Source organism: Capra hircus, chromosome 6, assembly GCF_001704415.2.
Source record: "Capra hircus breed San Clemente chromosome 6, ASM170441v1, whole genome shotgun sequence".
Lineage (NCBI taxonomy): Eukaryota > Metazoa > Chordata > Mammalia > Artiodactyla > Bovidae > Capra > Capra hircus.
The window spans coordinates 91,466,700-91,490,148 of NC_030813.1; the positions used below are offsets into that span (position 1 = coordinate 91,466,700).

A 23,449-nucleotide genomic window follows, 5' to 3' on the forward strand; every position below is an offset into this window, starting at 1 on the left:
TTCATCCAACACCCAGCCTGGGTCCTTTTGCCAGTCTCTGGTCTGGCTGAAGAGGCAGATCTCAGCTGGCAGAATGCTCAGGGCCAGGTTCCCAGACTCTGCTCAGTCACTATCACTTAGAGGGCAAGGCACCTGGGACCCAGCGAGCTCTCAGGCTTTTCATTTAAGCAGGAGAGGATCTGAGGCCTTCATGGCTTATGACCCATGGAGATTGCTACCACTGTTAGGTTGTAGAGGTGAGGATTGGGGAGAGATTCACTGCTGCTTCCAGGCCTGGTCCAGCCAGTTGGTGGCTGTTGTGAGGGCTCTGGAGCTCTGCAAGACACAGCCCTCAACCTGTCTCTCAGCCTTCCCAGCTCACCTGCTGGCCCCAAGGGCCTGGGAGAAGGCTGCAATTCGCCTCTCTCCACAGTCTCTATCCCAGAATCACTGTTTGGCTGACTGTTGGTGGAATGGGCCCTCTAACCACCATGTGTTATCTCTTGCAGGCTAACAGCTGTGTGCTACTTCACCCCTATTCTAGTGGCAGGTATACCTGCAGGTCAGGGTCTTATTGGCCAAGTGGGCACAGGGGCATGCCACCTCCTTGCCTTCTCCCCACTGCCTGCTTCACCTTCCTGTCATAGCTGTCCTTGCAGACAGCCCAGTAGGAATCAGGGACTGCTTGGCCAGGCCAGACTGGGGGGCCGCAGTGGTAGCACAGGGTGGGTGGCACTGGGCAAGCTGACTCCATTAAATATGGTACACAAGGCTGTGGCTCACGTCCAGCCGCCTGCCAGGCTTGCAACAGAGCCCTGGCCTGGGACCTGGCACTGCTCCCACCTAAAGCCCCTGTGCATCTGATGTTCTGATATCATTTGGCCTCACTGTGCATATGGCGTGCAAACTTGTGTTCAGTAACATTTATATCAGATAAAATATACAAAACAGACAAGATCATGTAGTGATAAAGTGTTCAGTTGAACAAGACGACATAACATTTGTAAATGTTTATGCACCCAATATGCTCGGTGCTTAGTTGCTCAGTTGTGTACAACTCTTTGCGACCCCATGGACTGTAGCCCACCAGGCTTCTCTGTCCATGGGCATTCTCCAGGAAAGAGAACTGGAGTGGTTTATCATGCCCTCTTCCAGGGGATCTTCCCAGCCCAGGAATCAAATCCAGGGCTCCCACATTGTAGGCGGATTCTTTACCATCTGAACCACCAGGGAAGCAGCCAATATAGGAGGACCTAAATATATAAAGCAAATATTAATAGGACTAAAGGAAGAAATAGATAGCAGTACAGTAATAGTAGGGGACTTTAATATCCCACTTACATCAGTGGATAGATCATTCAGACAGATAATGAATAAGGGAACATTGGCCTTAAATGACACAGACTTAACAGAAATATATAGGACATGCCACCTGAAAGCAGTAGAATACTCATTTTTCTCAAGTGTATATGGAACATTCTCTAGGATAGATTATATGTTAGGCCACAAAATTTAAAATTTTAAGAAAATTGAAATCATATTAAGCATCTTTTCTAGTCACAATGGCATGAAACTAGAAATCAGTTACAAGAAGAAAACTAGGAAATTTATAAATATGTAAAGATTAAGTCCTTACGGCAGAAAGTGAAGAGGAACTGAAGACCCTCTTGATGAAAGTGAAAGACTGAAAAATCTGGCTTAAAACTCAACATTCAAAAAACTAAGATCATGACATCCAGTCCCATCACTTCATGGCAAATAGATGGGGAAACAATAGAAACAGTGACAGACTTTATTTTCTTGGGCTCCAAAATCACTGCAGATGGTAACTGCAGCCATGAAACTGAAAGATGCATGCTCCTTGGAAGAAAAGCTATGACCAGCTTAAACATCATATTAAAAAGCCGAGATATTACTTTGCCAACAAAGGCCCATCTAGTCAAAACTATGGTTTTTCCAGTAGTCTTGTTATGGATGTGAGAGTTGGGCCATAAAGAAAGCTGAGTGCCAAATTGATGCTTTTGAACTGTGGTGTTGAAGAAGATTCTTGAGAGTCCCTTGAACTGCAAGGAGATCAAACCAGTCAATCCTAAAGGAACTCAGTCCTGAATATTCATTTTAAGGACTCATGCTGAAGCCGAAACTGCAGTACTTTGGCCACCTGATGTGAAGATCTCACTCACTGGGAAAGACCCTGATGCTGGGAAAGATTGAAGGTAGGAGGGGAAGGGGGCAGAGGATGAGATGGTTGGATGGCATCACTGACTCGATGGACATGAGTTTGAGTAAGCTCCAGGAGTTGGTGATGGACAGGGAAGCCTGGCTTGCTGCAGTCCATGGGGTTTCAAAGAGTTGCACCCGACTGAGTAACTGAACTGAACTGAAAGATTAAAAAGCATACGCCTATATAGTCAGTAGGTCAAAGAAAAAATTGAAAGCAAAATAAAAAAATACCTTGAGACAAACAAAAATGGCCATATACCAAAATTTGTGGGATACAGTAAAAGCAGTTCTAAGAGGAAAGTTCATAGTGATAAATGCCTACTGCAAGAAGCAAGGAAAATTTCAAGCAACCTAACTTCACATCTCAAGGAACTAGAAACAGGAGAATAAATAAAGCCCAAAGTTAGAAGGAAGAAAATAGCAAAATTCATACTAGAAATAAATGAAAAGAAACAAAGACAATAGAGAAGCTGAATGAAATCAAAATCTCTTTTGTTAAATCCTCAAAATGGATAAATCTTTAACTAGACTCACTGAAAAAAGAGAACTCAAAACCGGAAACAAGAGAAGACATTACAGATGATATCACAGAAATATAAAGCATCATAACAGACTTGGAAGAAAAGCTTTTCTTTGGAAGAAAAGCTGTGACCAAACTGGGCAGCATATTAAAAAGCAGAGACATTATTTTGCCGACAGTGGTCCATCTAGTCTAAGCTGTGGTTTTTCCAGTAGTCATGTATGGATGTGAGAGTTGGACCCTAAAGAAAGCTGAACACTGAAGAATTGATGCTTTTGAACTGTGGTGTTAGAGAAGACTCTTGAGAGTCCCTTGGACTGCAGGGAGATCAAACCAGTTAATCCTAAATGACATCAGTTCAGTTCAGTTCAGTCGCTCAGTCGTGTCCGACTCTTTGCAACCCCATGAATTGCAGGACGCCAGGCCTCCCTGTCCATCACCAACTCCCGGAGTTCATTCAGACTCAGGTCCATCAAGTCAGTGATGCCATCCAGCCATCTCATCCTCTGTCATCCCCTTCTCCTCCTGCCCCGAATCCCTCCCAGCATCAGAGTCTTTTCCAATGAGTCAACTATTCGCATGAGGTGGCCAAAGTACTGGAGTTTCAGCTTTAGCATCATTCCTTCCAGAGAAATCCCAGGGCTGATCTCCTTCAGAATGGACTGATTGGATCTCCTTGCAGTCCAAGGGACTCTCAAGAGTCTTCTCCAACACCACAGTTCAAAAGCATCAATTTTTCGGTGCTCAGCCTTCTTCACAGTCTAACTCTCACATCCATACATGACCACAGGAAAAACCATAGCCTTGACTAGACGGACCTTAGTCGGCAAAGTCATGTCTCTGCTTTTCAATATACTATCTAGGTTGGTCATAACTTTTCTTCCAAGGAGTAAGCGTCTTTTAATTTCATGGCTGCAGTCACCATCTGCAGTGATTTTGGAGCCAAAAAAAAAAAATGAAGTCTGACACTTTCCACTGTTTCCCCATCTATTTCCCATGAAGTGATGGGACCGGATGCCATGATCTTCGTTTTCTGAATGTTGAGCTTTAGGCCAACTTTTTCATTCTCCACTTTCGCTTTCATCAAGAGGCTTTTTAGTTCCTCTTCACTTTCTGCCATAAGGGCGGTGTCATCTGCATAACTGAGGTTATTGATATTTCTCCCGGCAATCTTGATTCCAGCTTGTATTTCTTCCAGTCCAGCATTTCTCATGATGTACTCTGCATAGAAGTTAAATAAGCAGGGTGACAATATACAGCATTGACGTACTCCTTTTTCTATTTGGAACCAGTCTGTTGTTCCATGTCCAGTTCTAACTGTTGCTTCCTGACCTGCATACAGATTTCTTAAGAGGCAGGTCAGGTGGTCTGGTATTCCCATCTCTCTCAGAATTTTCCACAGTTTATTGTGATCCACACAGTCAAAGGCTTTGGCATAGTCAATAAAGCAGAAATAGATGTTTTTCTGGAACTCCCTTGCTTTTTTGATGATCCAACACATGTTGGCAATTTGATCTCTGGTTCCTCTGTCTTTTCTAAAACCAGCTTGAACATCAGGAATTTCACGGTTCACGTATTGCTGAAGCCTGGCTTGGAGAATTTTGAGCATTACTTTACTAGCATGTGAGATGAGTGCAATTGTGCAGTAGTTTGAGCATTCTTTGTTATTGTCTTTCTTCAGGATTGGAATGAAAACTGACCTTTTCCAGTCCTGTGGCCACTGCTGAGTTTTCCAAATTTGCTGGCATATGGAGTGCAGCACTTTCACAGCATCATTGTTGAGGATTTGAAATAGCTCAACTGGAATTCCATCACTTCCACTAGCTTTGTTCGTAGTGATGCTTTCTAAGGCCCACTTGACTTTGCGTTCCAGGATGTCGGCTCTAGATGAGTGATCACACCATCATGATTATCCGGGTCGTGAAGATCTTTTTTGTACAGTTCTTCTATGTATTCTTGCCACCTCTTCTTAATATCTTCTGTTTCTATTAGGTCCATACCATTTCTGTCCTTTATCGAGCCCATCTTTGCATGAAATGTTCCCTTGGTATCTCTAATTTTCTTGAAGAGATCTCTAGTCTTTCCCATTCTGTTATTTTCCTCTATTTCTTTGCATTGATCACTGAAGAAAGCTTTCTTATCTCTTCTTGCTATTCTTTGGAACTCTGCATTCAGATGCTTATATCTTTCCTTTTCTCCTTTGCTTTTCGCCTCTCTTCTTTTCACAGCTATTTGTAAGGCCTCCCCAGACAGCCATTTTGCTTTTTTTGCATTTCTTTTCCATGGGGATGGTCTTGATCCCTGTCTCCTGTACAGTGTCATGAACCTGCGTCCATAGTTCATCAGGCACTCAATCTATCAGATCTAGGTCCTTAAATCTATTTCTCACTTCCACTGTATAATCATAAGGGATTTGATTTAGGTCATACCTGAATGGTCTAGCGGTTTTCCCTACTTTCTTCAGTTTAAGTCTGAATTTGGTAATAAGGAGCCATTGTCAGCTCCATTCATGATCTGAGCCACAGTCAGCTCCTGGTCTTGTTTTTGTTGACTGTATAGAGCTTCTCCATCTTTGGCTGCAAAGAATATAATCAGTCTGATTTCAGTGTTGACCGTCTGGTGATGTCCATGTGTAGAGTCTTCTCTTGTGTTGTTGGAAGAGGGTATTTGCTATGACCAGCGCATTTTCTTGGCAAAACCTTTTTAGTCTTTGCCCTGCTTCATTCTGCATTCCAAGGCCAAATTTGCCTGTTACTTCGGGTGTTTCTTGACTTCCTACTTTTGCATTCCAGTCCCCTATAATGAAAAAGACATCTCTTTTGGGTGTTAGTTCTAAAAGGTCTTGTAGGTCTTCATAGAACCGTTCAACTTCACCTGCTTCAGTTTTACTGGTTGGGGCATAGACTTCGATTACTGTGATACTGAATGGTTTGCCTTGGAAACGAACAGAGATCATTCTGTCATTTTTGAGATTGCATCCAAGTACTGCATTTCAGACTCTTGTTGACCATGATGGCTACTCCATTTCTTCTGAGGGATTCCTGCCCGCAGTGGTAGATATAATGGTCATCTGAGTTAAATTCACCCATTCCAGTCCATTTTAGTTCGCTGATCCTAGAATGTCGACGTTCACTCTTGCCATTTCTTGTTTGACCACTTCCAATTTGCCTTGATTCATGGACCTGACATTCCAGGTTCCTATGCAATATTGCTCTTTACAGCATCGGACCTTGCTTCTATCCCCAGTCACCTCCACAGCTGGGTATTGTTTTTGCTTTGGCTCCATCCCTTCATTCTTTCTGGAGTTATTTCTCCACTGATCTCCAGTAGCGTGTTGGGCACCTAATGACCTGTGGAGTTCCTCTTTCAGTATCCTATCATTTTGCCTTTTCATACTGTTCATGGGGTTCTCAAGGCAAGAATACTGAAGTGGTTTGCCATTCCCTTCTCCAGTGGACCACATTCTGTCAGACCTCTCCACCATGACCCGCCCATCTTGGGTTGCCCTGTGGTCATGGCTTAGTTTCATTGAGTTAGACAAGGCTGTGGTGGTAGTGTATTAGATTGACTAGTTTTCTGTGAGTATGGTTTCATTGTGTGTGCCCTCTGATGCCCTCTTGCAACACCTACCATCTTACTTGGGTTTCTCTTACGTTTGGCATGGGGTATCTCTTCACGGCTGCTCCAGCATCAGTCCTGAATATTCGTTGGAAGGACTGATGCTGAAGCTGAAACTCCAAATACTTTGGCCACTTGATGCGAAGAACTGACTCATTGGAAAAGACCCTGATGCTGGGAAAAATTGAAGGCAGAGAAAGAAGGGGACGACAGAGGATAAGATGATTGGATGGCATCACCAGTTTGATGGACTTGAGTTTGAGTAAGCTTCAAGAGTTGGTGATGGACAGGGAAGCCTGGCGTGCTACAGTCCATGGGGTTTCAAAGAGTCAGACACGACTGAATGACTGAACTGAAGTGTGAGAGACTGCTTCAAATAAAGTATATGCTAATAATTTGGGCAACCTAGAAGAAATGGATAAATTCCTAGTAACAACCTTCCAGCAGTGAATCAGGAAGAAACAAAAAATCAGAACAGACTGATTATTAGTAAGCAGATTGAATCAGTAATTAAAAACTTGCCCCAAATAAAAGTCCAGATGGTTTCAATGACAAATTCTACCAAGTATTTGAAAAAGAATTAACACCAGTCCTTCTGAGACTTTTCCAAGAAATAGAAGAGGAAACATGTCTGAGTTCATAACTCATTTTATAAGGGCATTCTTAGCCTGATACTAAATCCAGACAAAGACACACAAAAAATGAAAATTTCAGACTAATATCCCTGATGAACATAGATGTAAAAATCCTTAACAAATTATTAGCAAACTGAGTTAACAATGCATTAAAAGTATTACACACCATTATCAAGTGAAATTCATTCGTGGGATGCAGGGATAATTCAGAGACACAAATCAGTCAGTGAAATACTGCAGATTAAAAAAGTGAAAGATAAAAATCATGTGATCGTCACAACAGATGTAGAAAAAGCACAACAAAATTTAACACCTATTTTGATTAAAAAAAAAAAAGTTCTCAATAAAGTATAAAGGGAATGTACCTCCATGTAGTAAGGGTTGTCTGTGATGGATCTATAGCTAATATGCTCAGTGATGAAAAGCTGAAAGCTTTTCACCTAAAATCAGGTGCAAGACCAGGATGGCCACTCTAGACACTTACTCAGCATTGTATTGGGAGTCCTAATTAGAGCAGTCCAACAAGAGAAAGAAATTAAATCATCTGAATTGGAAAGGAAGAAGTAAAACTGTCTCTGTTTGCAGATGACATGCTATATACAGAAAGTCCTAAAGATTCCTCCAAAAACTAGAACTAATAAATTCAGTGAAGTTGCAGGACACAGAATCAATACACAGAAATTTCTTACGTTTCAATGCACCAATAACTATCAGAAAGAAAAATAAAGAAAAATAATCTCATTTATAGTTCACCAAAAATAATAAAGTGTGAATAAATTTAATCAAGGCGATGAGAGAAGATGAAGAAGACTCAGATGAATAGAAAGATATTCAATGCTCAGGAACTAGAAGAATCCATATTGTTAAAATGTCTATACTACCAAAGCAATCTACAGATTCAGTGCAATCCGTTTGAAAATTCCAATGGCATTTTCCACAAAATAGGACCAAAAAAAAATTCTAAAGCTTGTTTAGAAAGTGAGCGTTAGTCACTCAGTCTTGTCCAACTCTGTGATTCCATGTACTGTACAGCCTTGCAGCCTCCTCTGTCCATGGAATTCTCCAGCCAGGAATACTGGAGTGGGTTACCATCCCCTTCTCTAGAGGATCTTCCTGACTCAGGGATTGAACCCATTGCATCGCAAGTGGACTCGTTACTATCTGAGCCACCAGTGAAACCCAAAATTTTGGGGGGACCACATAAACCTTCAAACAGCCAAAGCAATCTTGAGAAAGAAGAACAAAGCTTAAAGTATTGTGTGCCACAATTCAAACTTTATTATAAAGCTGTAGTATTCAAATGGAGAAGGAAATGGCAACCCACTCCAGTATACTTCCCTGGAGAATCCCATGGACAGAGGAGCCTGGGGGGCTGCAGTCCATGGGGTTGCAAAGAGTTGGGCATGTCTGAGCGACTAACACACATGCATAGTAATCAAAACAGTGTGGTATTGACATAAAAACAGACACATAGATCAGTGAACTAGAATGGCAAGCCCAGAAATAAACCCATGCATATATGGTCAATTAACTTACAAAAAAGGAGCCAATATACAATGGGGAAAGGAATCTCTTCAGTAAATGGTGTTGGGAATGGTGTTCAGTAATGGTGTTGGGAAAGCTGAATCAGTTCAGTTCAGTCGATCAGCCGTGTCCGACTCTTTGCGACCCCATGAATTGCAGCATGCCAGGCCTCCCTGTCCACCACCAACTCCCGGAGTTCACTCAGACTCACGTCCATCGAGTCAGTGATGCCATCCAGCCATCTCATCCTCTGTCATCCCCTTCTCCTCCTGCCCCCAATCCCTCCCAGCATCAGAGTCTTTTCCAATGAGTCAGCTATTCGCATGAGGTGGCCAAAGTACTGGAGTTTCAGCTTTAGCATCATTCCTTCCAAAGAAATCTCAGGGCAGATCTCCTTCAGAATGGACTGGTTGGATCTCCTTGCAGTCCAAGGGACTCTCAAGAGTCTTCTCCAACACCACAGTTCAAAAGCATCAATTCTTTGGTACTCAGCTTTCTTCAGAGTCCAACTCTCACATCCATACATGACCGCAGGAAAAACCATAGCCTTGACTAGACGGACCTTAGTCGGCAAAGTCATGTCTCTGCTTTTGAATAAACTATCTAGGTTGGTCATAACTTTTCTTCCAAGGAGTAAGCGTCTTTTAATTTCATGGCTCCAGTCACCATCTGCAGTGATTTTGGAGCCAAAAAAAATAAAGTCTGACGCTGTTTCCGCTGTTTCCCCATCTATTTCCCATGAAGTGATGGGACCAGATGCCATGATCTTCGTTTTCTGAATGTTGAGCTTTAGGCCAACTTTTTCACTCTCCACTTTCACTTTCATCAAGAGGCTTTTTAGTTCCTCTGCACTTTCTGCCATAAGGGCGGTGTCATCTGCATAACTGAGGTTATTGATATTTCTCCCGGCAATCTTGATTCCAGCTTGTGTTTCTTCCAGTCCAGTGTTTCTCATGATGTACTCTGTATAGAAGTTAAATAAGCTGAATAGGCACATGCAAAAAATGAAATCAGACCACTCTCTCACATCATACATAAAAATTAACTCAAAATGTATTAAAGACTTGAATGTAAGACCTGAACCGTAAAACTCCTAGAGGAAACATAAGTGGTAAGCTCCTTGGCATTGGTCTTAGCAGTGATTTTTTGAATTTGACACCAAAAGCAAAGGCAGTAAAAGCAAAAATCAAAAAATGGTACTCAGCTAAACTAAGGAGTTTCTGCTCGGGAAAGGAAAGCATCTAAAAATGAAAATACAACCTGAATGGTGGAAAATATTTGCAAATCATACATATGATAAAGGGTTGGTATCCAAACTTTGTAAAGAACTCATAACAACTCAATCAGAAATAATGCATATAAAAATGAACAGAAGACCTGAAGAGATATTTTTTCAAATAATATACACAAATGGCCAGCAGACACATAGAAAGATCAGTATCACTAATCATCAGGGAAATGCACATCAAAACCACAATGAACTATCACCTCACACCTGTGAGAATGGCTATTATTTAAAAAGACAACAAATTTTGGAGAATGTGAAGAAAAAGAAATGCTTATGCACTCTTGATGGGAATCCAAGTTGGTGCATTCACTATGAGAAATATGGGGAGTTCTTCAAAAAATGAAAAACAGAATTGTGTTTTCTTGGGCTCCAAAATCACTGTGGAGGGTGACTGCGGTTGTAAAATTCAAAGACGCTTGCTCCTTGGAAGGAAAGCTATGATAAACCTAGATAGCATATTAGAAAACAGAAATATCACTTTGCTGACAAAGGTCTGTATAGTTAAAGCTATGGTTTTTCTAATAGTCATGTATGGATATGAGAGTTGGACCATAAAGGAGACTGAACACAAGAGAACTGATGCTTTTGCATTGTGGTGCTGGAGAAGATTCTTGAGAGTCCCTTGGACAGCAAGGAGATCAAACCAGTCAATCCTAGAGGAAATCAACCCTGAATATTCACTGGAAGGACCGATGCTGAAGCTGAAACCCTGATAGTTTGGCCACCTGATGCAAGAGCCAACTCATTGGAAATGACCCTGATGCTGGGAAAGACTGAAAGCAAAAGAGAAGAGAGTGACAGAGGATGAGATGGTTAGATAGCATCATCGACTCAGTGGACATGAGTTTGAGCAAACTCTGTGAGATATTGGAGGACAGAGGAGCTTGGTGTGCTGTAATCCATGGGGTCACAAAGAGTTGAACATGACTTAGTGACTGAACAGCAACAGTAACAACAAATGATCTAACAATTCCACTTCTGAGTATTAACTCAAAGAAAATTAAAACAGTTGAAAAGATTTTTGTACTTTTATGTTCTGAATGGCATTATTTACATGCTGGGAAAAATTGAAGGCAGGAAGAGAAGAGGACAACAGAGGACGAGATGGTTGGATGGCATCGCCAACTCAATGGACATGAGTTTGAGCAAACTCTGGGAGATGGTGAAGGACAACAAATAACATATGGTCTTCAACATTGCAGTCAATGTATTTACTAGGTGTACTTTACTCAAATGAGAGCTATAGTTGCAGATACTGCCAAGTCCTTCCCTTCTTAGTACTCTCACTGGGCTTTGTACTTAAGGTTCTTAACATGTATTCTGGATAAGTTTCACATCTTTTGTTAGTTTGAGTGCTTTTCGGATTTGTTTTCCTTGTGCATCCCAGCACCTGGCACAGTAAGCCGGTTTAGTGAATGGTGATAGCCATCACCGTTGCCGGTGATTAATACAGGAAGTCCTCTGAGTTATGTGAACCATCTAGCGAGGGTAAAATCCTTGCTTTAGCTTGACATCTCAGAATCAAAGGGTCAAAAGGTTAGGAATGGGAAGTGTGATCACTCTCTGAGAAGCTCAGATCTGAGGGCTCAGACTGAACATGCTGTGTGGTTGGAGGGAATTGCTGTGGCTTTACAAGCCTCTTGGAGATTTCATGTGTTAACTGTGGTGATTCCAAGGGATAGTGTGGGGGCCAGATATAAATAGCAGAACACAAATGAGGTAATGTGCCACTGCCAAGCTACTGCTGGGGATGTTTATAAAAAGAAAAGCATTCCCTTTTCAGCTCTCAGTGTCAACAACCTCCTATCCTGAAGACACCCTCACCACAACTGAGAGAGTGGGGAAACAGTGAGACCTAGCATCATTTAAAACTCCACAGGCAGAAAAGCCAGGTAAACATTTTGACTTACTTACATTCAGACTACGGAAGTGAAGATTTTTCAAGAAAATCCTCATTCAGAGCTTGTCTTGTAATAGTTATCTGTCAAGTGTTATTTTCAAAATCTCTTTTCTAAAGGGATGCTTAACACAGAAGTGGCATTTTTGTGCTATCTTTTAATATCTGTAATGAAAGAGACTGCTTGTGAATAAAGATGGTAATCTGGGGCCAAACGGAAGACTGTCTTCTTTCCCTTGTGCTGTTCATCCCCACTTTCAGGTGCCAGAATATGGTGATTGGTAGGATGAAAAAGAGATTTCAGTTCAGTTCCAGCCATGTCAACTTTGTTTTAGGTGTGTAGAAAAAGCCAAAAAACAGCCTTTAATTAATTGAATCAGTTAGTGATTCTGGGACGCCTTCAGCCCTTGATGGCCTCTTACCCTCCTGTTTACCTGCTTCTGTCTCATGAATGTTGGGATGAATATTGGGCACACAGCCAGTAGAGTTATATAATCTTACCAGAGTTGCTTCCTGTTCACCTTCTTATTCTCATTCCTGCTTTCAGCAAGTTATTCAGGATGCTTGTTTATCCTTGGTGTCTCTTAAATGTGAATATTTGGGAGGAAGAGAACACCCCGGATAACCTTCTGGTTTTTACCACTACCTGTCTCCATCCTACCAAATGGGTGTCACTTGGTTTGCAGAGAGGATGAAGAATGAATGATGTGTGTGGATACTAACTCCTGGAGAATTCTTGGAGACAGGGAGCTAGGAAACCAATCTGCAATGGTGTTGTGTTTTTCTTTCTCTTTTTTGTTGTTCAGTTTGTGTTTTCCTGTGTATGATGAGGGGAGATTGAGAGGGAGGAAGAATAATTGACTATCAGTGACTGTTGGTGGGAGAGACAACATTCTAAAGGAGAATGGAAATTGACAGATTTAATCCTGAGCAAATATCTGAAGTTTTCTGAGCTTTTGTTTCCTCATGTGTAGAATGAAGGTGTTAGATCACCAGACAAAATCTAATGACCGTTTCAGCCATTGGGAATTTATTCATAATCACTTCCTAACCATCATGATACCCACTCTTACCCAGAATGAAAAAATGTATATCATGTGTATCATCCTGTTCTACTTCTCTAAACTTCTACTAAATTGGAATTCTTTCATTTTAATTTAGAAGAGAAAAATGAAGACAGGACATTTTGAAATGGTCACCGTGCTGTTGGCACCTATGATTCTAATGGACATCCTCCAGGTAATGTTAGGAATGGGAAGCATGTGGTCATTGGAACAGGAACTCTTGGTATAAGGTTGCCTGAGGCATTTGTGTGGGTTGATGATAGAAATGAGGACAGATATAATAATAATGTTAGTTTTTTTAAATAAGTTTGTTTTTTAGATCTTACCTTTTACACACTGATACATGTTAACTGTAAAAAATTAAAAATTAAAAATAGACAAAGGGAGGAAAGTAAAAATCACCCACAGTTTTCCACCCAGAGGGAATGAGTCTTAATCTGTTGGTGTGTAGGCTTCTCAGCTTTTTTCTATGTATTCATGTTTATAATTTACAAGGTAGATTCATACTACATATGGTGTTTTTTCTTTTTACCTTTTTAAGTTAATACTATGCTATAGGTGTCTGTTCGTGGCATCGGATATTCTAAAAACATGTGTTTTTCTTCATATACGTTGACAGTGCCATGTCTACTTGCTTCCCATGTTTTATATAGTGGCTGTTTTCTCCCATTCAGCATTCTTTTTATTCTGATAGAACTTTCATGATTTTATTTTTTACAATTGAATCTTTTAACATTCTGTAACATGTTTTTATGTAAAATATGAGCCAGGTATCTCATTGATTTTTCCCCCCACATTGTTAGCTTTCACAGCACTACTGAGTATTTGTCCACTGATTTGAAGCACCTTCTTTAAAATGTGTTAAATTCTTAAAAACTTAATCCATTTTGAGTTTAATAATCTGAAATATTGTTTATAGAATCATTGTATATTCTGTTACCTGTTTTGCAGTGTGACTTTTAGAAAATTGAAGTGTAATTCTCATATAAAAAGATACCATTTTAAAGTATATAGTTCAGTGATTGTCATATATTCACTATGTTGTGCAACCATCATCACTTTATCTCATGATAGGATTCCTGTCACCCCCAAAAGAAGCCCTGTAGCTGTTAGCAGTCAGTTCCAATTCCCTCTTCCCTATATCCCCTGAGATCCACTAATCTGCTTTGTCTCTATGAATTTGCAGATTCTGGACATTTCATCTGAATGGAATCATACAATATCTGGCCTTCTCGGTGGCTTCTTTTAGCATAACATTTTCCAGCTTCGTACATGTTGCAGTGTATATTAGTACTTTGTTCTTTTTTGTAGTATAGTAATATTACATTGCATGGTTATGCCACATTTTGTTTATCCATTCATTAATTGTTGGGCATTTGAGTTGACCCCACTTTTTGATTCTTATGAATGAATGTGAGTATGCATGCTCAGTCCTGTCCAACTCTTTGCGACCCCATGGACTGGAGCTCCCAGGCTCCTCTGTCCATGGGATTTTCTAGGCAAGACTGCTGGAGTGAGTTGCCATTTCCTCATTCAGGACTTATGAATGAATAGTCCTGCCACAAACTTTTGCAAACAGATTTTTGTTTGTGTGAACATATATTTGTGTGAATATATATATTTTCAGTTCTCTTGGGTTTATACCAGAAGTATATAATTGCTGGGTCATATGGTGGCTCAATGTTTTAACATTGTGAGGAACGGCCAAATTGTTTTCCGCATTTTTACTTACACAGCAGTGTATGAGGATTCAGTTTCTCTATATTATTGCCTACATTTGCTGTTTTCCCTTATCTTTATATCCATCCTAATGGATATGAGGTGGTATCTCACTCATTTGCCTTTTTAATATTTTTCTGCAACATAATTTTGATGTGTTTATTTATGAATGTTTCATAACTTTGATATCTTTTAAAATCATTTTTACATTTTTGTAATAAGTTTTTGGTAATTAAGCTTCATCCATATAGCCTTGTTTCGGTGGATAACTCAGGAAGAAAATATAATTAGTAGGTTCACCTAGGCTTTGTACCTGTTCCTTAATGTCCATTCAGTTTTCCCTGAATGGTGGTGGCATTTGTGGGCTTTTTCACTGCTCAAGGTACTCACTGTTCAGAACACACAATCAGCTGTGGCCTTGGGCCAGAAAGACTTGAAGTCTAAAATTAGACATGTAGAGACTGGTTAGAGGCACAGGGGAAAGACAGGAGCATAGTGGATCAACTCTTGGATATGATGTGAGGAATGTGGGAGGTGGTTTCAGGGCATGATGTCTTATAATATGTTGAAGTCTTGACGACAAATTAGACATTGGTGCCCAGGATGCACTCTGGTACATTTTGTGCTGTGGAGGAAAGTGTATTTCTTGGCTCAGAGATGGCAATGATTTGATCTAGTAAAGCTCAAATTCCCACTTCAAGAAACTGACCTACGGACCTAGAATTTCAGGGGTCTCAGTGACTTTCCCAGTAGAATATTTTGTGCCTGGTAATCAGACAGTTTCTGATGTCAGTACAGTTCCTACTAGCACTACTTGTCCAGAGCTTTCATAAGTGTTGTTATAAAGACAAAGTTAAATTCTTTTATTTTTTTAAGTACTATAGAAATGTCAGTGGTCTTTATCATCAGAAACGTATTTTGGTTAAGGAACAGACTCTGGAGCCAGATTGCCTGGGTTCAAATCTGAATTCCGTACAAGTTAGTCTCCCTGCCTTAGTTTCCTCATTTTAAAAGAGGGACTAATAATAGTACCTACCTACCTATGGATATGAAATTGGACTATAAAGAAAGCTGAGTGCCAAAGAATTGATGCTTTTGAACTGTGGTGTTGGAGAAGACTCTTGAGAGTCCCTTGGACTGCAAGAAGAGCCAGCCAGTCTATCCTAAAAGAAATCAGTCCTGAATCATTGAAAGGACTGATGCTGAAGCTGAAACTCCAATACTTTGGCCACCTGATGCGAAGAACTAACTCACTGGAAAAGCCCCTGATGCTGGGAAAGATTGAAGGCAGGAGGAGAAGGGGACAACAGAGGATAAAATGGTTGGATGGGATCACTGACTTGATGGGCATGAGTTTGAGTAAGCTTCAGGAGTTGGTGATGGACAGAGAGGCCTGGCGTGCTGCAGTCCACGGGGTTGCAGAGTTGGACACAACTGAGTGACTGAACTGAACTGAACCTACCTGATAGGGTTACCATGAAGATTAAATGAGTTAATATATATGAACACTTAGTGCTGCACACACAGAAAGCACTCTGGAGAAGTTTTTTTAGGCCTTAGGAGTGCAGGGCATGAGTGAGAAGGAGAAATCTAAGAAAATTTCACAAATGAATGGATGGTTTTATATAAGGACTAGGTTTTGATGCCAGCTGTAGACGGTAGGGTTGTAAGTTTGGCCTTGCTCTTAGATTGGTTTGTTTGAAGGATCTTTGAGCACCTCAAGTGAAATTATTAAGCAGGCAGTTGATAACAGAAGTCAAATGGAGTTATTAATTATGTAGTTGATATATAGATCTTGCACTTACATAACACCTCAGAGATATTCAGATGATCATTGAAACTATGGGTCTTACATCATTGCCTAAGGGTAGACTTGAGATTTGGAAAATAAATAGCCTTGAGAAACTGTGACCTTTAATGGCCAATTGGAATATGCTGGACATGCAAAGGAGTCTAAGAAGTATTCCCTTAGAGCTGTTGAAGCTCAAAAATGTCAAGTGCCATACGTAATCAGTACCTAGTTAGTAACAGAAATGGAATTAGAACCCAGATCTATCTGGCTCAAAGCTAGTGTTACGTATACTACACTACCGTGCTTCTTATGTTATGTGTATCATTTAAAGATGCTTAGTCCTTTTCCAGTTGCATAGAACAAAAAGCCCAGATGAATAGGGAATTTACTGTTTCTAACAACCGAAGCAAAATACAGCTTTCAGGTAATGCTAGACTCAGGCCTTAAGTAATGTTATCAGGACCTCATCTCTCTTCACCTCTAAGCTCTACAAACCTTTCTTTGTTGGCTTTATTTGCAGACAGGATTCTTCAAGGGACTAAAAGGATAACTATTGGCTTCCCCAAGCCAATATTATCCTTAGAGCTTATGGTTGAAGGAAAAGAAAGCCTTTTGTTTATCTGGGAGTGCTCTGGTTTTTAAGCCTGCATCATTACTTATAATAGGGGCTGAAGATGCAGAATTAGTCCTAGCCAAACCATACAGAAAAAGGAGCGGTGTCCTCAAAGAAAAAGGGGTAATATTTGCCTTTATGTATGTATCCATCTAGTAAAGTGTTTCACACAAGGTATTTCAGATTCACTCAGTAGTCTTGAGTGGTTGAGGAAATCAAGCTAAGAATATCTTTCAGAGCCAGGACTGCCACCCATTTCTTTTTTTGACACTCATTTTCTTTCCTCTGTACTACAGGGTTCAGATGAATGACTTACAGGCATGGTCATGCTCATACTTCCCGTTTACTCTTTGATGTAAATATGTCACAGCTGGGAGAAGTTACCACTAACAGTGGAATATATTTCCTATATAAAAAGATACCAGAAGTTCATTGTGAGCAAGGAAGAGAGTCTTGGCAGGGTTTGAGAGGATGCAGGATTCTTTGCAGACAATTGAGAGAAAATGATATACACTAAGTATTTTTATTTCAAGAGTACTAATTTCCTTTTCCTTTGCAGGTAAAAGCTGAAATGTTAGATATGGCACATAATGCATTTGATGATGAATACCTGAAATGTGCTAACCGGATGGAAATCAAATATGTTCCTCAACTGTTCAAGGAGGAAAAAGCAAGCCTCCAGCTCTTAGAAGATGTGTGGGAAAATGCAGAAGCCAGGTGGGAAGCTCAGAAGCCTCAGCTCTTTCTCCCTGTGAATTTCAAGGATAACTATGGTATAGCCCTGATGGCCTATATTTCTGAAGCTCAAGAGCAGTCTTCCTTTTACCATCTGTTCAATGAAGCTATGGAAATGGCTGGCCAGTCTCGAAAAGATTATGTCTATGGCTTCCAGTTCAAAGCTTTCCATTTTTATCTGACAAAAGCCCTGCAGTTGCTGAGAAGATCTTGTGAGAACAGTTACAAAAACGTGGTGTACAGCGTAAGGCTGAATACTTCATTTACATTTGGAGAGCTGAACCAAGCCCGACTTGGCCATTTCACCTTGGCATATTCATCCAAACCTCAAGCTGCTGATGGCCAACATGTTCTGTTAACCATCAAAACATGTTTTGGAGTTGCCGTTGAAAAATTTTTTGATAAAGAAAGTGAAAGAATTGTTTTAATACCTCTGAATGAGGTTTTTCATGTGTCACAGGATGAGGCTGGCAATAACCTTATCCTTCAGAGCACAAACAAGACCTGCAGCCACTATGAGTGTGCATTTCTAGGTGGTAAGTGTCTCTGTTCTGTCTGTGTGTGTCTGGGACGGGAAGAGGGAGTCTCTTAGGCCCAGGGAGAAGTCAGAAAGGAAAGTGGGAGTCTTGAAGGGAGAAAAGTCATTGGTGGTCTCCTGTCTAGCTCTTTTCATACCGTTAGTTTCTTTATCCATAATTTAGTTTTATCAAAATCATACAGTATTATTGAAAATTTAAAAAAATAAAATGGTAATATAAGGTAATAGTTCTCAACCAGGAGCAGTTTTGTCTGGGAGGATCAGTTGACCGTAGTTGGAAACATTTTTAATTGTTGCACCATCTCCGTGTGCTAGCACCGTCTAGTGGGTGTAGGCCAAAGAGCACTGCCCAACTATTCGCAGACAGCCCCCACAACAGAGAAGTGTCTGGTTCAGAACCCTCCATATAAGGCTTACAGTGAAAAATAGCCCTAGCCCTGCCTACCCCTTTCTAAACCCAATTACCACTCCTCAGTGGCACCCTTTTTGTTTTTTAACTATTTTTTAGATACTTACTGCATGTTTCTAAGTAAATAACATGCTTCAGCATGTTTTTCTTGATTTTAAAATGTTAGACATTATTTATTGACTTCCCAATACTTATAGGGAATAAGTATTTAGCCCTAATATACCCTACATTAATTAGGAGTTCTTTATTGCATTCAGTTGTAACAGAAAACCTGCCTGGTGGCTCCCGTTTAATCAAAAAACTGCAGGTGGGCTGTCCAGAGTTGGTACAGGAACTCAGCTACATCATGAGTAACTCAGACTCTTTGTTTCTTGCCCACCAACTTTAGCATATTGAGTTTGTTGATTCGTGTTTTCAGTGTGACTGTTGGCAGATATAGGCATCAGTCCATGTCCAAGATGAAATGAAGGGAAAGGAGGATGGCGGCCAAATCTGCCTGTTTAACCAAGAGGGTAAAGCTTCCCCAGAAACTCCAGGTAGATTTCACCAGATTGTGTGTTATTGACTGGAACAGCTACTTGGTCATCTGCTGACTCATTCCCTGATGCTGGGAAAGATTGAGGGCAGGAGGAGAAGGGGACGACAGAGGATGGGACAGCTGGATGGCATCACCAACTCAATGGACATGAGTTTGGGTGAACTCTGGACAGGGAGGCCTGGCGTGCCGTGATTCATGGGGTTGCAAAGAGTCGGACACGACTGAGCGACTGAACTGAGCTGAACTACAAGAAAATCTTGCAAAGGAGTAATTAGCTTTTCCAGCCTCTATTGTGTAAGGAGGCAGGGGAGAAGGGAATAAGAAATAGCTGTTAGGTCAGTAAATTAAAAGTATCTGATAAACATCACCCTTCTCAATATTTGTGCATTTTCCCTTCCCATTCTCCCAGAGTAGATAAGACTGCTACCTTTTCTTTTTAAGTACTTCTTTTGCTCCAGAGTTACTAGTTGTATGATTTTTTGTTTCCTTAGCTTTTTACATGCCATCAATAAACTGCTAAAAATGCACATCTTCTCTTAATAAAATTTAGGCGTATCAGATACTCCCCCCCCACCCTCCTTGAATAAAATTTAGGCGTATCAGATACTCTTCCCCCCCACCACCCTCCTTGTACTCCATCGTCCTGCTTTGTGAAAATATCCTGAAATCTCTCCTCACTGCTGTTCTGAGACTGACTTTTGCTTCTGCCCTATGAAGAATCCCCTATATCTTGAATTTGTTCCTCTTTCTTGAATTACTCCTTACTTTGGAAGGGGTAGAGACTGTTCAGAAGCTTTCTGAGGAAAGAGACAGGCAAATTTTCTAAGACTTTGTACATCTTAAAAATCTATCTTTAAAGACTTGAATAATAGTTTGTAGATTTGTATTTCTGTTTTGGGAATTATTTTTCTTGGAATTTTGGAGATATTCCTCCACTGTCTTTTACTTTCTGATGTTGCTGTTAAAGAATGTGAAGCCATTTTCATCACTGAAACTTTGAGTGAGACCCGTTTTTTCCTCTGGGAGGTTCTAGATATTTTCTTATCCCCAGCATTCTGAAATTTTATGATACTGTGCCTTGTTGTATATGAGTAAAGGGTTAACAAAACCATTTCTCCTTCATCCTATGAAAATAGCCTCTTGATGATCTTCTAGCACTGTTTCTCTGTAATCTACTACAGAGGGAATGACAGCTGTGTAACCATGCAGCGCTGCCTAATGGTAAACATAACCCTTGATTGCTAGAGTGCATGAGCTGAGAGATTATGAATGAAGTATAAATAACTGGAGGGAAGCCATAGCTTTGGGCATTCTTGAATGTGGTGTGATGTACTGAAGTATTCTTCTTGCTGAGGGCTGGAGTGCACTCATGGACTGACTGGTGTAAGAGATGTTGTCTTCTGTATGTGGCATGAGGATGCTAAACTAGGATGGGTCCTGTACCCACCTGTGTAATCTCGTCGCCTTGTACCTGAGCTGTCATTCTGGGGACTGAAGAACAGCCCTGGATTGCTGTGAGGACTTGTGTTGGAGGTTTATATCCCATGTCACTCTGAAGGAGTATCCTCTGTTCTCTGCCTACAAAACCAAGTAAACTGGTGAGGGGATGCCTTTGGGGTCTCATGAATGTGATTGTCTAGCTGAACCCAAAACTATGGCTGCTTATCAAGCAGAGAAAGTACTGAAGTAGGGCCTTGGAAGTGGGATAGAAGTTTAGACCGAAACTCAAATGTGCAGCACGTTATGAGATTAAAAAAAGAACAGAAAAGTGCTTGTGAGATACTATACCTGGAGGATGGAGTAGGGAGGAAGCTGGTCCACTTTTGACTTAATGGCAGAAGTTGTGTAACCATTGAGATCCTTGGGGCACAAAAGGAAGACTTTAAGGAAATCTTCATGCTTAGGGTCATATACATGCACCATTTGTGCCTGCATGATCCAGAGAATGAGTGCTTCCTTAAATTTTGCACTCTACATACCTTTTTTTGCCTCACTCTAGTCCTGATCCTGAGTTGGAAATAAGACAACTGTTCTCCTTGAGGGACAGATGAAGGCTGGAGTGAGCAAATTTATGTTGAGAGGAAAAGTGCCCATTTCCTTCACCGAACATGCATCGGACCTGACCAAAACCAAGCCCCTCAAAGCAGCTCATGGTTGCTAACTGTGGGCATTTCTCTCTTCCCAGTTCCCCAGTACATCACAGTGGCTTGAAATTGGCCATGGTTGAGAGTTATACCATGGACATCAGCAAACACTACAAATCAGGACCTGTGTTCTCCACCCCAGAACCTGTTCAATTTTACCAGCATGTTATGGCCAGAAACCCAGTTGCAGCTGGGCTGACAAAATGATACCACTTTCAGTGGTGCATTCAGCCAAAGGCCGTTGGAGAGACATTGGTTACACGGAAGCCCTGGCTACAATAGCTACAGTAGGCCAAATCTGGTATCTGGTTGAAGGACAGAGGTGGGCAGTGGAGTGCACAGAGTTCACGTTTGTGAGTATGATTACAATAAAAGGGGTGGAGCCATCGGGTTGATCCAGAATGAGCCAGGACTCAGAGCTACATGGGCTAGTGTGTTACTAGCCCAGTGTGAGGAAAGGGGAAGAGAATGGGCAAACTTCTGAGGGCCTTCCCAGAAAGTTAGCCAGAGGTCACACAGCAGGTTAATCTTCAAACCAGCTACAAGGGAAAAACCTTTTTGGAGGCTCACATGTATACTGTTTGGAGAGCTCTGACAAAGTCAGACCCTGCATTTGACTGTGTTGCTTTATCTTCCCTGGTGGCCCAGATGGTACAGAATCTGCTTGTAATGTGGGAGACCTGGGTTCGATCCTTGGATAGGGGAGATCCCCTGGAGGAGGGCATGTTCCACCCACTCCAGTATTCCTGCATGGAGAATCCCCATGGACAGAGGAGCCTGGCGGGCTACAGTCCATGGGGTCGTAAGGAGTCTGACACAACTGAGCAACTTCACTTTTACCTCTAAACTGGAGTCTCAACTGATGTCCTCTGCTGCCATCTGGAGATAACTAATGGAAACTCAGGATCGAAAACAGCCTGAAGTGATCATTAAAACTAGGCTGTTTGAAACACTGTGAAGGATGATAACCAGGGGTTTTAAAAGCTCAGCCAGGAGGATGTAGTTAGAACCTTGTTCTACTGTAACTGAAAATAACTCTGGATGAAAAAAGGCAACGTTTCTAAAAGTGATTTAAAAATTATGCTGTGCTAAATTTAGTGTGCTAACACAGTCCTGTATTAAACTTGTTTGTGATTTCCAAGATAAAACGTTTGTGGGCCTTACAAGAACTAGTTAGCCAAAGAAAATAGTTCAGTTGGTTGGAAGTGGAGAAAATAATTCCTGGTAGTCAAAGAGATACTCGTATTAATCCAAGGATATAGGAGTGAGGTGGTTCAGAGGTTAAAGCATCTGCCTGCAATGCAGGAGACCTGGGTTTGATCCCTGGGTTGGGAAGATCCCCTGGAGAAGGAAACGGCAACCCACTCCAGTATTCTTGCCTGGAGAATCCCATGAACAGAGGAGCCTGGTGGGCTATAGTCCACGGGGTCACAAAGAGTCGGACACGACTAAGCGACTTCACTTCACTTCACTAGTGGTAACAAACACTAGATCCATCCTTATGGGAAAATTGCCACAGCTACCGCACAATTGCATTCATCTCACATGCTAGTAAAGCAGTGCTCAAAATTCTCCAAGCCAGGCTTCAGCAATATGTGAACTGTGAACTTCCAGATGTTCAAGCTGGTTTTAGGAAAGGCAGAGGAACCAGAGATCAAATTGCCAACATCCGCTGGATCATGGAAAAAGCAAGAGAGTTCCAGAAAAAACCTCTATTTCTGCTTTATTGACTATGCCAAAGCCTTTGCCTGTGTGGATCACAATAAACTGTGGAAAATTCTGAAAGAGATGGGAATACCAGACCACTTTACCTGCCTCTTGAGAAACCTATATGCAGATCAGGAAGCAACAGTTAGAACTGGACATGGAACAACAGATGGGTTCCAAATAGGAAAAGGAGTACATCAAGGCTGTATACTGTCACCCTGCTTATTTAACTTCTATGCAGAGTACATCATGAGAAATGCTGGGCTGGAAGAAGCACAGCTGGAATCAAGATTTCTGGGAGAAATATCAATAACCTCAGATATGCAAATGACACCACCCTTACAGCAGAAAGTGAAGAGGAACTAAAAAGCCTCTTGATGAAAGTGAAAGAGGAGAGCAAAGAAGTTGGCTTAAAGCTCAACATTCAGAAAACGAAGATCATGGCACCTGGTCCCATCACTTCATGGCAAATAGATGGGGAAACAGTGGAAACAGTGTCAGACTTT

The 23,449-nt window shown here is 41.2% G+C and overlaps 1 protein-coding gene across 9 annotated transcripts in view; it reads left to right on the forward strand.

Moving 5' to 3' along the window:
* ART3 (ADP-ribosyltransferase 3) overlaps positions 1-23,449 on the forward strand; it is a 140,261-nt gene that overhangs the window by 96,400 nt on the left and 20,412 nt on the right. For 7 of the 9 annotated variants that reach the window (XR_001918205.1, XR_001918204.1, XM_018049598.1 and 4 more), the window contains exons 1-3: positions 11,576-11,679; positions 12,846-12,923; positions 17,432-18,143. Coding sequence is in view for 7 of the 9 variants with exons in the window: in XM_018049598.1 (XP_017905087.1) it covers positions 12,855-12,923; positions 17,432-18,143 (781 nt within the window). In the remaining 2 variants the exon portion in view is untranslated. Of the gene's footprint in view, positions 1-11,575; positions 11,680-12,845; positions 12,924-17,431; positions 18,144-23,449 lie in introns of those variants that run through there. The other 2 variants (XM_005681783.3, XM_013964733.2) reach the window with 1 other exon arrangement.